This window comes from Schistocerca nitens, chromosome 4 (genome assembly GCF_023898315.1).
Source record: "Schistocerca nitens isolate TAMUIC-IGC-003100 chromosome 4, iqSchNite1.1, whole genome shotgun sequence".
Lineage (NCBI taxonomy): Eukaryota > Metazoa > Arthropoda > Insecta > Orthoptera > Acrididae > Schistocerca > Schistocerca nitens.
This window is the reverse complement of record NC_064617.1, coordinates 851,853,314-851,868,233: the sequence shown is the minus strand read 5'-3', so window position 1 is coordinate 851,868,233 and position 14,920 is coordinate 851,853,314. Positions and strand designations below refer to the sequence as shown.

At 38.8% G+C, this 14,920-nt stretch overlaps 1 protein-coding gene across 2 annotated transcripts in view; it reads right to left on the bottom strand.

Annotated features, from left to right (window-relative positions):
- Window positions 1–206: 206 nt before the first annotated feature.
- The window catches only part of LOC126253293 (general transcription factor IIH subunit 3), a 43,860-nt gene continuing 29,146 nt past the window's right edge, over window positions 207–14,920 (bottom strand). Inside the window, exons 7-9 of one of the 2 annotated variants that reach the window (XM_049954523.1) lie at window positions 2,646–2,781; window positions 583–619; window positions 207–502 (exon numbers count right to left, since the gene is read on the bottom strand). In XM_049954523.1, coding sequence (XP_049810480.1) covers window positions 436–502; window positions 583–619; window positions 2,646–2,781 — 240 coding nt within the window. In that variant the 3' untranslated portion in view covers window positions 207–435. The remainder of the gene's footprint in view (window positions 503–582; window positions 620–2,645; window positions 2,782–14,920) is intronic. The other variant, XM_049954522.1, reaches the window with a different exon arrangement.

Below are 14,920 nucleotides of genomic sequence, written 5' to 3'. Positions count from 1 at the left end.
GATAGTTGGCTGACTGGAGGAACACTGAAGCTAACTGCAATGCTATGGTGTCTGAGATCTTATGAAGGCAAACAATCTCTAATCACTTTGCTTATACCTTTCCATAGCAGTGTTTGAAACCAGACAATTCATATGGTAATAACTAGAAGAAACCTGTTTGGTTTTATATAGCTTGTTTTATTAACAGAAAAAATGTACAACTGAATGTATAATGTACTCTTTTGTTTTTTAATATACTGACACTTTTGTCAAGAGAATTTATCTGTGAAATTGTAACTTGATATAACAAAGATCAGAACTTAATTCAGGAAAAAATGAGATTATTTATGGCTTTGTGTGAATATTTAAAATGCAGTAAGCTGTCAACAGCTGTATTGTTATAAAAGAAACAAAATTCACTTATATTAGCTGAAACTCTGAACAAGAGAGTACCCTTTACGTCAGTTTTATCTTTTTCTTCTTGCCTTTCAATGGCAAGGGACCAGGACTCTTGAATACAGTGCTAAAAAAACAAAGTAGAATAAATTAGTGGCATGTCAACAAAATAAGCAGCTTGTATAATTCTACTGCTGTTTTACTTACTGGCATGTTGTGCAAATGGGACTGAATTTGCAGAATACTGTAAAAAACAAAACACAATGCAGTTACCTTATTATACAAAGTTACAATTTCAACAAATTATTAATTTAACAATGATATTATGAAAATGACATATTGGTACTCACCACATAGAGCAGGCAATGAATTATGGGCAGGCAAAATTAAAAGACTGTTAAACATTTAATCTTTTGGCCAAATATGCTTTTTGGAAATAGAAAACACACACATTTTCTCACAAGCACAACTCACACAGCTACCAGGGATAGTTGTTGTGTGTGTATGAGTTGTGCTTGTGTGAACATGTGTGTGTTTTCTACTTCAGAATACAGCCTTTTGGCTGAAAGCTTACATGTTTAGCAGTTTTTTCGTTGTGCCCAAACGAAAATTACTGAGCACTATGGGACATAACATCTGAGGTCATCAGTCCCCTAGAACTTAGAACTACTTAAACCTAACTAACCTAAGGACATCACACACATCCATGCCCGAGGCAGGATTCGAACCTGCGACCATAGCGGTCGCGTGGTCCCAAACTGAAGCGCCTAGAACCGCTCGGCCACACCGGCTGGCTGTTGTGCCCATCTGTGGTTCAAGCACTCCACTGCATGGTGAGTAGCAATCTATCCTATTCATAATATTGTTTTTTGCCCACCCTGGACTTTCCAATGTTTGTTATTACTAATTTAAGACACTACCATGGCGATTTTTAGTCAATGAAAATCTAATACAAAACATTATCTGCAAAAAGAAAAATGCAGAGTGGCCAGTACTTACCTTTAGTGTATGCTGGCACAAGTACAGGCAATTTTTATACTTAAGATAGGCCTAGAGTCTGGAACTACATGTTCTTATCTTCAGAACAAGAGCAATGAAACATAATGGAGGAGATACGAAATGTGCGTAAGTCATTCAGGAGGGGGCTTGTAAGGAGATATGGGGCAAGCAGGAGGGGCAGGATGAGAGCTGCAGGTAGGTGAATAACTAAGTATGGGTAGAAAAGAACAGAAAGAAAGGTAAAGAGGTAGTGTGGGGCAGGGAAAACACATGGAATAAAAGATCAATGGAGACTGAGTGGAAAAATAAAGCAGAAAGAGAACAGATGTAAATACTGATCTCAACGGAAGAAAAGAAGGAATAAAGACCACTACAATTCATTTTGTTAAACATGGCGTGTCATGTGCACACTATGAAAGCAGGCATGAACCAACTCTTGAAGTGGTTACACAGGATGCTGAAGAGTACGAAATGCTCTCATCAGTGACAAAATATTTCACCTCTGAAGCTGAGTGCAAATTTGATATCAGTACTAGAAGTGTGGTAGAGGAATTCGGTTCTATAATTTTTACTCTTTTTATGCAGAAGTAGGCAACACCAACTGAAACAGGCTCTACCACAATTAGTGTTCATTTTTTCATTTGCTCAGAGTGCTCTAAATGCCCTTACTTGTTCAGGCTATAATTAAGTTAAGTAACCTACAGGTAACCACATAGAAGTGCATAAACTTATAAAAGCACCAAATTAATTTTTATGCATGTGGAATACTCTTATAATGACAAAGAACAGTAAATAATATGAGGGTGTCGCCTACACTGTTGCTAGTCGCATACAAACAAAGTTATAAAAATTACATGTTAGCAATACAAATACATTGTTTGCAAATCAGTACAGATGTTTGTCTATAAATCAGAGACACACATATTTATAGGCCCAATTAACCATCTCATACTGCACGCACCCCCCCCCCCCCCCCCCACACACACACACACGGACTTAGGGCAGTAACAGTACTGTGTGTGTGTGTGTGTGTGTGTGTGTGTGTGTGTGTGTGTGTGTGTGTGTGTGTGTGTGTGTGTATTTTAGCTGTGAAGAAAACTCTTGTCTGAAAGCTTAGCAGTTTATCTTTTCCTATCTATCAGTCTGTATGTTGTTCAGCCTCCTCTACTTGGTGAATAGTGATCTATCTTCATATATGCAATGAATATGACTCATTTACCAGTGATCCACAATAAGATGCAAAATTAAACTATAGTAGAATATCAACTTACTGGAGAGACAAACAGAACACACAAAACCAATATCTATGAGTTCCCGGTGGCAGAAACACGCTGCACGGTAATCCACTTTGACAGGTGGAGGGAGGACCAGCTTTCCTCGGATTGGAGGCTCAGGAAGGAACACCCACTACAACAGAAGGAAAACTGTGATTCAATAACAATGTCAGGACTTAAAATACCTACAGCTTCACATCCATATAGCACCAGTCACAAAGCAGCTGCTGAAATCAACTCTGTTGTCGTGATTTGGATGGTCTATAACTGAGAAATCTATGTTACTTTTGGTAGGGACCATTCATTCGAACGGACAGGGTATTCCCTTACAGAATTCTGTAGTCATTAGTGCAGAATTAGTATATTACATGTCTGCTCTCACAAATTCCTCAATCTACACTAGAGTAAGTGGTTCCAGTCGTGGTAGTGGTAAAAAAATTGATGCACAGGATAGGCCTTACAACAAAATCAATCACGTGTGTGATATATGGAATTGGATTTAGAATGGGAGCAGTATAAGATTAGATTCTTCAGTTTCTCCTGGCGTATTTCTTGCACTGACAGCCCACGGGTGTACTGCCGGTCCGAGGGGAGGGTATTTAATATGGCCACCCGCCCTCGGGAGCTCAGTTCGTCAGTGCACCTGACAATGGCAACATGTCTGATCGCCGAAATATTGTGCCCGTTGGACACTATGGACCGGCAGTACACCTGTGGACTGCTCAAGCAAATGTAAGATTAAATCAAACTTAGATGCACAACAGAATATGACTTTAGCAAACACAGGATAACCACAAGAATAAAATAATTGTTGTTAGGAAAGAGATTTTTTTTTTCTTATCTAATACTGTAGTAAAAAACTGGTACCATAAAAAGAGCCTTCTGTGACAGACTCAAATATGAACATTAAATATGTGATGAAGTCTGAAAAAAGAGATAGTTAAAACTAATGCCCTCCTTAATTTAAGACTGCCCATAGACCTCACTATACAATACTCATTCACCAGTAAAACTAAAATCTTTATTGAAGAAAGTCAAACATCACTTTTTGTAGCAGCTGTTACCATGGAAGATAAAGCATGAGATACAAGGGTCAGGAAAAAGTAATGCCTCTGCGTCATACCAAAATTTTATAATGAACATATTACAGCGGAATCGGTACACATCATACCCTGAACTGTCCTCTACATGACACTATGGTTCAACATAGTCACCATGCATTTGTACACATTTGCACCATTGTTGAATCCAAGCATCAAAATCAGTTTGGAAAATTTCAGAGTTCTGCTTCATGATCCCCAATTTTAAAGCTGCTTTAACCTCATTTACAAGGAAAGTGTATGGAGATACTGTAATGGACATCAGCAATGTGCAGCATTGGGTGAAGTAGCCTGGTAATCAAGGAACAGTCATTGCAGATAAGCTGCGCAATGGCTGACCGACAACTTCTGTCCCAGATACTAATCGGGGATATGTTGATGAAGTGATTCAAGGAGACAGACCCATTATTACACATCAGAATTTTGAATACACCAGTGCACAGATCTTTAGCTTAAGGGGAAAAAAAGATTGAATTGCACTTCCTTTGGCATCAGAGTGGCACATGTTAATTTATAGGTAGCGTGTACTTGCAGCACTCACAGCAATGAATATCCAGCACACACTGCAGCAAAACCTAGAATTAGGGATAGTCCCCTGGAAAGTGTTTATCTCTCCTGCGCATAGTCAGTGTCCAACATATCGAAGCTTCAGTTTAAGAATTAAATATGTGAGCCAAATATATGCAAAGTCAGTTCTAGGGGTCAAAAATATTACACTACAAAAAACAATGTAGGAAAAGAGATTACTATTCACAGTAAAGAAGACACGTCAAGTTGCAGACAGGCACAATTAAAAGACACTCACATATAGCTTTCGATCACAGCCTTCATTATTAAAGACACACACACACACACACACACACACACACACACATACACACAAAAAGCATGCACATCTCATGCACACACGACCACTATCTCCAGCACCTCGGGCCAGAATGCAATGTCACATGGTGCAAGCAGTAATCCCGAGGGGTTCGGGAAGGGAAGGGGATAGTAGCATAGCGTACGGGTGAGGAGAGAGACAAATGCTGTCTGGTGGAGTGTGCAGGGACTGGACTGCCAACAGGCACTACATCAGGAGGCTGTGGGGGTAGGGAGGTGGGGAAAGAAGGAACAAACAAGGAGAGGAATGGGGAAAGACAGGCAGATGCATTGTCAGAAGTCTGTAAATAAATGGGATGGGAGGCGAGAATGGGGAGGAGATGACAGGACAGATGGAGAGGAAACTGTTGGGTGGAGGGTGTGGGTACAGATGTTACTGTAGGTTGAGGCCGGGATAATTACGGGAGCAGAGAATGTGTTGTAAGGATAATTCCTATCTGCACAGTTCAGAAAATCTGGTGTTGGAGGGAAGGATCCATATTGCTCGGGTGGCAAAGCAGCCTTTGAAATCAAGTGTGTCATGGTCAGCTGCATGTTGTGCCACAGGTGCGTGAGGTGTGCTTGATAGTTTGTGTTTGTGAATGTTGTGTGCGTCTCTCTTTACTGACGAAGGCTGTGGACAAAAGCTATATGTGAGTGTCTTTTAATCACGCCTGTCTGCAACTTGACGTACATCCTTTATGATAAGCAATGTGTCTTTTCCTACATTGTTGACATTCCTACTTGGAGTTTCCATTATTTGAAATATTACACTACTACTGAATTCTGTAAATACTACCTTCTGCATAATAATACACTGTGTAATAATACACTGATCTTCTAAGCTGTTAGATTGCATAATATTCCTTTTCAAAATTCTGAAATACTCGATATTTCAATTCCTCTGCTGGCATCTTCTCCAGCATTATCCTGATGTCCTCAGATGGCTGAACACAACTGAAAAAGCCTTGTCATGTCCCCTTATAATAGAATTTTTCCTGCAATTTTTCAGGGAAGTGTGAAGATCTTCAGGCTGCCACTGGTGGGCCATTGCCGTTGTGTAAATACTACCACAGGAGATAGTGAAGGACAAGGAAGCACTAACCATGAGTGACATTTGTTTAAGAAGTGTAAAGTCTGTGATAGTGAGTCATCATGAAGGGTGTGACTGGGTAATTGACTTTAATAAAATACGAGTGCTAGGCAAAGAAAGTAATATTTATAGAAGGAAAGTTCAGGAAGCTGTTGCACTCTTGAAGAATCAGTGCTATTTAAATGGAGATGATGGCTACAGGCTCTGAGCACTGTGGCTATCTGCCATCAAGGAATTAATACCTAACTATGGTGCATGAGGAACATAAAAACTATCACGAAGCCACCACGGCAGCATGACAAAAATAATATTTTGTAATAAATTAAGGACGGCTCCATCTTTTTGCAAGTACACAAATTATTGCTTTATCACCCAAACATGTTTCACTACAGTTGTGGCATCCTGAAATATTTTCATAAAGGTTATTTTTAGGTTAAGGAATATGATATATCAGATTTTGTTTCCACTTAAATTTTATGTCCACTTTCCTTCTATTTAACATGTGTGTGTCCTGTGGCTACCATAAAAATTCTGCCACAGGTCTATATTAGTATACCATGTCATCAGTTAAATGTTAGAAAATTGTCTGCATTTAATTTTTTGTTTATCATGCAACCTCTAAAATGTATGTTCTGGTAAAATTCATGGCATATGCCTGATTTTAGTCTTAACATAATAGTATTTTGGTAGTCCTCAGCTGTGACAAGTTTGGTTTTATGTATGAAACATGTTTTTGTTTAGCTGAGCTGAACCTGTGGACACCAATAAAAGTTTTGTGAAAATTAGGTAAGGTGAACAATTTCATGTGGTTTGTTATTTATAAATTATGTTTTGTACTTTGACAGTGTTTACTCATGTTTTCTCCTGCTTGTTTGTAAATACTGCATCCTGTTATGCTGCTGTGGCTTGGATACACATTTCACTGCATAAACTTGCGTCTCTAATAAACACAAGCTAAGTAAGGGGGCAATGCCATAGCGTACTCTCTGTATAAACAAGAGTCAGTGTGATGGTCAAACAATGGTATGTCAGTACGATCTTCCTACGTGAATGATTTTTAAACACGAAATTTAAAATTTCAGCTTTTGTTTTGCTGTCTTCTATTGCAACATCAGACTTGTCTATGAGAGACTGAACTGAATCATTTGACCCAGTCAGTGATTTTATGTAGGACCAGAATTTTCTCGGGTTCTCAAACTGATACTTCACTAAGGTATAATGGTGAAAGTAGTTGTGAGCTTTGTACATCATCTTTTTACAGACACATGAATTTCCGCTAACTTTTGTTTGTCAACATTTCCATGTGCTTTTCGGCTTAATCCACTTGCATGGCACATATTTCTCCAGAGTATGATTTACAATTGGTTTGAATATTACTCACATTTCCTGTATGTCCATCACATTAGGACTAAATGATGTCCATTCATTCTCTTACTAGGATGCTAAAGACTGCTTATCTGTTCTTTACAACATAAAATCCTCGTTACTGTCTTGATGGATTTATTAACTTTAGTAATCCTCTCCGCTGTGATGACATCGTGATCACTAATCCTTGTCTCTACACTGACACTGTTGATATGATCAGGTCTGTTTGCAGCTACAAGGTCTAAAGTATTTTCATTGTGTGTGGGTTGTTGAAGTAGTTGCTCAAGACAGTTTTTGGAAAATTTGTCAGTGCTACTCACAATTCTGTCTGTCCGAACCACTGCAATGAATCTATAGGTGTCCCAGACTATACTTGGTAGGTTAAAGTCATTTCCAAGTAATAGTGTACATTGGGGTAGTTATGCACTACTGAACTTAGAACAATTCTACAAATATTACAGTGAAATGAAGTGGCCAATAGAAACATCTGATGATTAACTTGAGTTTACTTGGATGCAATTGCTCGTGTCCTAATAACTTCACAGTTAGACTCAGATTCAGCATCAACAGGAACAATCTTTTTGTAAACTGCAATGAACGCTCCCCCTTCTATGGTGTCAAACCTGTCTTTCCATGACTTTTTAAATATTTTGGAGCTTTCTACTTTAGGTTTCATCTAGCTTTCAGTGTTGAGAATAATCTGAGTGTGACAACTTTCCCAGAGGGCAGTGAATTCAGGAAATCTGTAACAAATGCTTCGGCAATTTACTGCTAAAATTTTGACCACCAAAGTTCTTTTATTTTGTATCAATCTGATTTTGCTCTCTGCATACTGACTGTTGATCTTAAACTAGCGCCTATCCTAAACAGCCCCCATGTGCACTTCACAAGTACTCTGCCACCCAAGTAGCTGCTTCCTGTGTGCACCAAACCCCTGACCTATCAAGGGAAACCTACAATTCTCCAACCCATAATGCATGTCCAGAGATCTGCAGCTAAGAGCGTCACACATTCACCAAAGCCTCTGGTTTAGTCCCTCCATTTAGCTCCAAATCAAAGGACCCATATCAATTCTGGGCAGGATTCTGTAAATTGTGGACTCTACTTGCACTCTGTGAATGAGGATAGCAGCCACACCACTTCCAGCAGCTGCCCATACAAACTGAGAATGGCCTTAGAACCCAAGCAACCTGTTTCATTGGTGTCAACATGAGCCACAACCTGCAGATGACTGCACACTGCACCCACAATAGCAACAAGCAGGGTCTCGCCCACATCTCAGATGATGCCTCCTGGTAGACATAACAAGTGCATATTGGATTTCTTTCCAGTCCTGGATACTATTTTCTTAAGGGGCTCCATAACATGCCTACCACTGGAGCTCCCAATGACCAGTAGACCCTCTCCCCATGTGCCCACTTGGACCCATTGAAGGAGCAGCTACCTGCCCACTCACAGGGTAAACAAGCAAGGTCAGATGGCCAGTCCCCACATTGACTTTCTGCCTCAAGCAACATGAACACATTACAGTCAATCACCACACTGCAGTGAGGTTGGATCCCACATATACAGTGCACTTTAAGTTGCCTTGGTAGGACAAAACAAGCGACATCGGAGGTGTTCCATATGAAGCGACAGATTCTCCACTACTACACACTGAGGCAGCAGCCTGCAGATGGCTGATTGCAGCCAACACCATCTTCAGATGTTCACGAATCGTGGCCAGCTTCTTCTGTGTATCTGTACGGCACGCACTTATCTTATCCATCCTACTTCTACTAATTAAATGGTAAACACATATGGAACAAGCTAACTAAGTAATTTGATACTCCCCTGATGTATCACAACTGGCAGCTGGTGCCAATTTGTCATTGTGTACTATTTAACGACTATTTTTTGGCCTTCGACTGGGTCCTTGTGCTATCACAAGTTTTATTACTCAGTGGAAGTCAAAACACAGTTTATTACAAACACATCTTGTGCTCGACTGGAAAATGTCAAGTTGCAAATATGACACAAAAGAAATGAGATCGATAGTGCAATTCTGTGTATTTACGAGGACTGCTCAGAAAATAACTTACATTTTGCCACTCAATGGTGAGAGATGCAATTAGTGATTATGTTTCATCTGCCAAAAAATTGAGACCAAATGAAGTTTCTTAGGGACTTTTTCTTGTGTAAGAAACAATGAAATGAGTGAAGCTGGAGTGAGACCACAGTGCATCATGTTTAACAGTGGCTGCACTAATGTTGTCGAGGAAGTGCAAAGTTACCAGCCAAGCACTCAGTGCTGAACTGATGAAGAAAACTGATGAAAACTTTCATGAACTTGGTTGCTTCATGTTGTGATATAAAATCTATGCTATCACAAGTTTTGTCCCAGATGAGTATCGAGGTTCTTGTCAGAAGAGCATAAAAAGTACTGTATGGCAGTATCTTTGGCATTTCTCAAGGCCCAACAATGAGCATGGTAAATCACTTCCTACTCATTTCTCAATAGAAGAAGAGACATGGCTGCAGTTTGTGACTTGTGAGACAGAACAGAAGTCTTCAGAGTGTCTAAAAATGAAAAACTGATAATTCACAACCCCACACAGAAGTTCATTAAAACTTGACAGAACATGGATGATTTCAGATGGGAGCAAACAGAGCTTTGACGATGACGAGCAATTGCGCACTGGCATCCAAGCACGATTGAGGCCTTGGGCAGCAATATTCTATGACAATGGAATTAACATGCTGGTGTACCATTGGGGTAAATGTCTTAATTTATATGGAGATTATGCTAAACAATAGCTGAACAACATGCCCTTCAAATGAAGATAGTAAAAATGTTGCCTTCCTTTTCTTATTTTTATTATTGTAGAACGTATGTTACTTTCTGAATAGCTCTCGTATTAAAAATTACTGGTGAATGCCTTGAAAATATAATCCATCTGATACCTTGCATTCCTTAGCTGCTCTAAATATTTCTATGCATCATTTCAGTGAGGCCCTGCAGATGCTCTATCATTTTTGCCATCTGATGGATTCCAAAAACACATATGTATTAAACTGTTGATTTCTACTACTGAGTTGGTAGATTTTTATATAAGTTGTCACAGTGTAAGGACATTGTACAAGCACACATCTTTGTAGTGGCATCACTTCTACTGAAAATTCACATTCACAATTTGACCATCACCTCACTCCTTCTTCGGTAATATCTCAAACAGAACACTAACAAAGAATGAGAAGGGATCAATACAAAATACTTTATCAACAAACCATTGTAAATGTAATTGCATATCTCAAAACAAAAACAAAAAGCTCTTAAACTGAACATCTTTACATAATCTAGCAAAATCTCTTCCAACCCACCATCTTCAATTTGCTCAGCAGCCATGTTTAGTTCGAGACTAAGGAGCATGTTACGTACATAGTGGTTTTGAGAAACAATAACATGTAAGTTTGAGGTTGGCATTCCTGAACAATTGTGTGAGTGGACCACATCTTCTATCAGCACATTGTGGGTAGCAAGTGTAGGCAGGAAAACTACTTTAACCTGTGTTGTTATCATAATGGTGCATTCTTTCAATTTGCTTATTTAGTCTGCAGTTATCTAGTGGAATGATCTGAACAAAGGCGGATTATCGGGAATGGTTGAAGAGGGTTGGATGGGTGGTGGGGACCCAAATGCATGGGTCACATGTATGTTATCTCTACCTGATTATGTACTGTGGGACTATACTACTTATTATTTCTACTTTTAGTCAAAATAATAAAAAGGATAGATTCTACTCACCATATAACTGAGATGCATAGTCACAGACAGGCAAAACAAGAAGCCAGTCCTTTCATTGTGCCTATCTGCAACTCAGCATCTCTGCTATATGGCAAATAACAATCTATCCTTTTCATCATATTGTCATTATTCCATCCTTGATTTTCCACTGTTTGATTTTACTTGTAGTCAAAAGAAGACTAACTTGTGTAGATTATGGCAGTGGCATGTTGGCTTACCAGCATCTGGCAAACGTGTACTGAAATACACCAAGATTTGCCACATGTAATGTATTCACAGATGGGTTTCTTCTTTTTAATAACAATGAAGCCAGAAAGGGAATATATTGTTGCCATAGGTAAATTTTAGTAATTTTATTCAAACTAGAGCTCTGCTATATATATTAGCTATTTAAGTCTTGTCAGGTAACATTGTGATTGTTGCATATTGTGAAATATAGTAGTTGTAGTGCAAATTTTGTTTTCATTATTGTTCTTGTGTTCTATAAATTATTACTGCTAAGATTAACCAAATTGAAATTCATTTATGTTTACTGTATCTGGAGTGACAGTTATTGAAAAATAGCAAAATACAGTTCTTTAACTGTGTAATATTGGTTACTTTTCCTTTTGTGATTTACATGGTATTAAAAATTATTGTTGCTGAAGCACAGAAACATACATTATCTGTAAAACTAAATAACTACCAAAGTAGAACATTCTGCAACCAACCTATAGGATACGCCGACATTTGCAGTGAACATGAAACCAAGGAAACAAACCCTGTATTCAGATCTCTGACACAGATATAGAGAAAACAACAACTGTTGTTGTGTGTCATTCATAGAGCCGCATTTACACAGAGTATGAAAACATGCATCTGTGTACAACATTGCTTCAGCAAAGTCTGCAGCATGTTCGCAACAATGTGCATTGTTCGCATCCCCACCTGCGTTAAGCAGGCAAAATTTTGCACACACAATATTATGAAAAGGATAAATTGTTACACTCACCACATAAAGGAGATGTTGAGTCACATCCAGGTACATCAAAAAGGCTGCTAAACATGAGCTTTTGGCCAAAAGACCTTCTTCTAAAGTAGACAAAACACACACACACACACACTGGCCACAGTAGCCAGAGACAGGGGTCGTGGATTTTTTTTAAGGCAAGGAACCAAATACATAAGTGTTCAGAATATATATTTGAGGTTACTGATTCTCCCATTATTATGAAGTGACCCAAAAGAGTCCAAGAAGAGCACTGGCAAATGAGCAAGAGAATCCAAGAAGAGCATCAGCAAATGAGAATATTAACATTTTCCCAGTGTATTGAGCACTCAATGATATTTGGGATTGCAGCTGGTCATTATTTTCACCATGCCAATATCTCATTGACAGCCCACCTGAAGATTGGGGTGTATTTTTTTTCCTTCTTTTCCTGCTGTTTATTTTGTAAGATTTGTGGTGGGTCTTATACCAGCACTAGCGGGAAGTTGGATCCCTGGCTTATATAATTAGGCAGTATTTTGCTGACCCCAATACACCGCCAGATGAAAGTAGTATTACCTTTATCCTTTCTTCTCAAGGTAGCTTTTTGGTGGTCCGGATCCTTCCGTGCGACCTCCCTGTCAATCCAACTGAGGTGAAGATTCCTGGTATGCTTCCGCAAGTTCACTCTACTGTGCTACTAAATAAATAGCCACATTTCTCACAAACAGGGGTATATTTTGCCCAACATTTTCATTATTACTTTTAACAACACAACTAACAATTTCTACAGTAATACCACCCTCTTGAGTACATTCAAAACGTCCGTACATGCGTACTGTAGGATCTGGGGGGGCGGGGAATCAGCTAAACAACTACCACTTTTCAATTGTTCATTATACCATTGTTGGTGCATTGTTTACTCCATGGATCTCGGATTCAGGTACTTGCTGCACCATGGCACAAATGACTCCCAGACGACCAGTGGTTGTAAAACCATTTTTACTGGTCCCCTTCTTGCCGGCTCCATCACTACTCCACATTCACTGCATACAAGAAAGGAAAACACACAGTTTCCATTTCCCACTACATTTATCCTTATTCAACTTACTCATGAGCATCTCTTGTCAACGGATTTCCAATGGTGTGTTGGGATGTTTACAAATATCCCAAAACACCACAAGATGTGTGGCAGGTGTCCAGATGAAACATTGTGCATGATAGGAAACAACAACAACTGGCTGCACTCCTGAAAGATCACTGAGTAACAATGCTTGCATGATGTACTACCTAGTGTAACTGAACAGTTAAACACGCCCATCCAGCTTATACAGTGTCAGATCCGAAAAATCAAGCCCTTTCAGTGATGTTTTTGTTCACCTTTACAACACATGGCAAAAATTTTACAGCACTGCAAACTGCTGTATGGTCACTCCACAATGGGTGGACCAACAGTCCCTACCTGATCATTTCCAATCTGAATAAAATTTTGCAATTAAGTTAAGCGAAAGAACATAAAGGCCTTCAGAAGGGGGCTGCAAAGTGTCATGTGAGCTCTACAAAGGAATTTGGTCAAATTTAAGATTGATTAATACTGGAATCATCAATACTCTACACCTACTACTTCGCAAGCTACCTTGTGGTTTGGGTACCCATGTCAGTTTCCCCTTTTTCTTTTCCAGTCATGAATAGGTCACAGGAACTGCATACAACTTTCCATGTGAGATCCAATCTCTCAAATTTTAGCTTCATCATCTTTTCATGGTATATACAGAGGAGGAAGCAACATGCTGGTAGACTCTTCTAGGAATGTATACCCTTGGAATTTTAACAGTAAAGCACACTGTGATGTAGAATAGCTCTCTTGCAGCATCTGCCACTGGTGTTGGTTGAACATCTCTGTGACACTTCTTCACTTATTAAATGAACCTTCTTTGTATCATCTCTATTGCCTCTATCAATCCTATCTTGTATGGATTCTAGACTAATGAGCCACATCCAAATATTGGTCAAACAAGAGTTTTGTAAGCTACCTCCTTTGTGGGTGGACTATGTTTCCAATACATCTCAGTCTGTTAGGTGCTGTACCTTCAGTTAGTTTCATGTGGTCATTCTACTGTAAATCACTTTTTATGCATACTCCTGTATAGTTTATACATGTGACTGCTTCCACTGATTGTTCTGCATATTAATAGGCAGTATGTTATATTTGGTTATGTTCGATTGTCAATCCCTGCGCCAAGCATCAAACCTCTGCAGTTCTTCTTGCATTTCTCTACAAATTTCTACAGTTGTGACATCTCTGCACATAATTAAAGAAGATGTCTGGGTCAGCTGCACAATGTTTTGTACACTTTAAACTATTAAAATTTCAAAGCAGTTTCTTTCATTATTTTCATGTTGCACCAGATCAAAGTTGGAGAAAAATCAGTCATAAGCATTTTGTGGTATCTGGCTTCAACCATCAAGACTGCAACTTGCTTACAGATATGCCCATGACTTGACAAACTTGAGCTGACCGTGTCTATAGTTTCCATTTGTACATTAGCATCGGAAGATTTTGAGAAAGATAACATATTAGGAAGTTCCTTGCGAATAGGAAGATAACATAGTAGAAAGTTCCTTGTGAATCTAGTTTCTCACAAATTGGGTATGGTTTTTAGCCTGGTAAAAATCCACATCTTGTGGGCTTTCTGAATACAGATGCTACTGCTTTATAAAGAGTATTTACATCACTTTAATGATGTTAGTTTTGGAAACCAAAATAGCATATGATCAAAAATATTTCTTTTATTCAGTGACCTGTTTCGATCATTATAATTATCAAGGATTCATCTAAAAAAGAATGTGCATAGTTTATGAATATTACAATAAGTTAATATTATAAGTAGTAACATTAATTCACATTATCTGGAAAGCACCTAACAAAAAACATGCTTGTCTGCTTGAAATTAGTTTTTTAAGAGGCAATTAAATTTATAGCCTAGTTGGCATTGTCATTTAGTATAAAAACATGATAGAATCATAGTAAAATAGAATTGTAGTAAACACTTGCAGTCCATTATAAATGGCTTTAGTTGACACACTGTGCTTCCACAT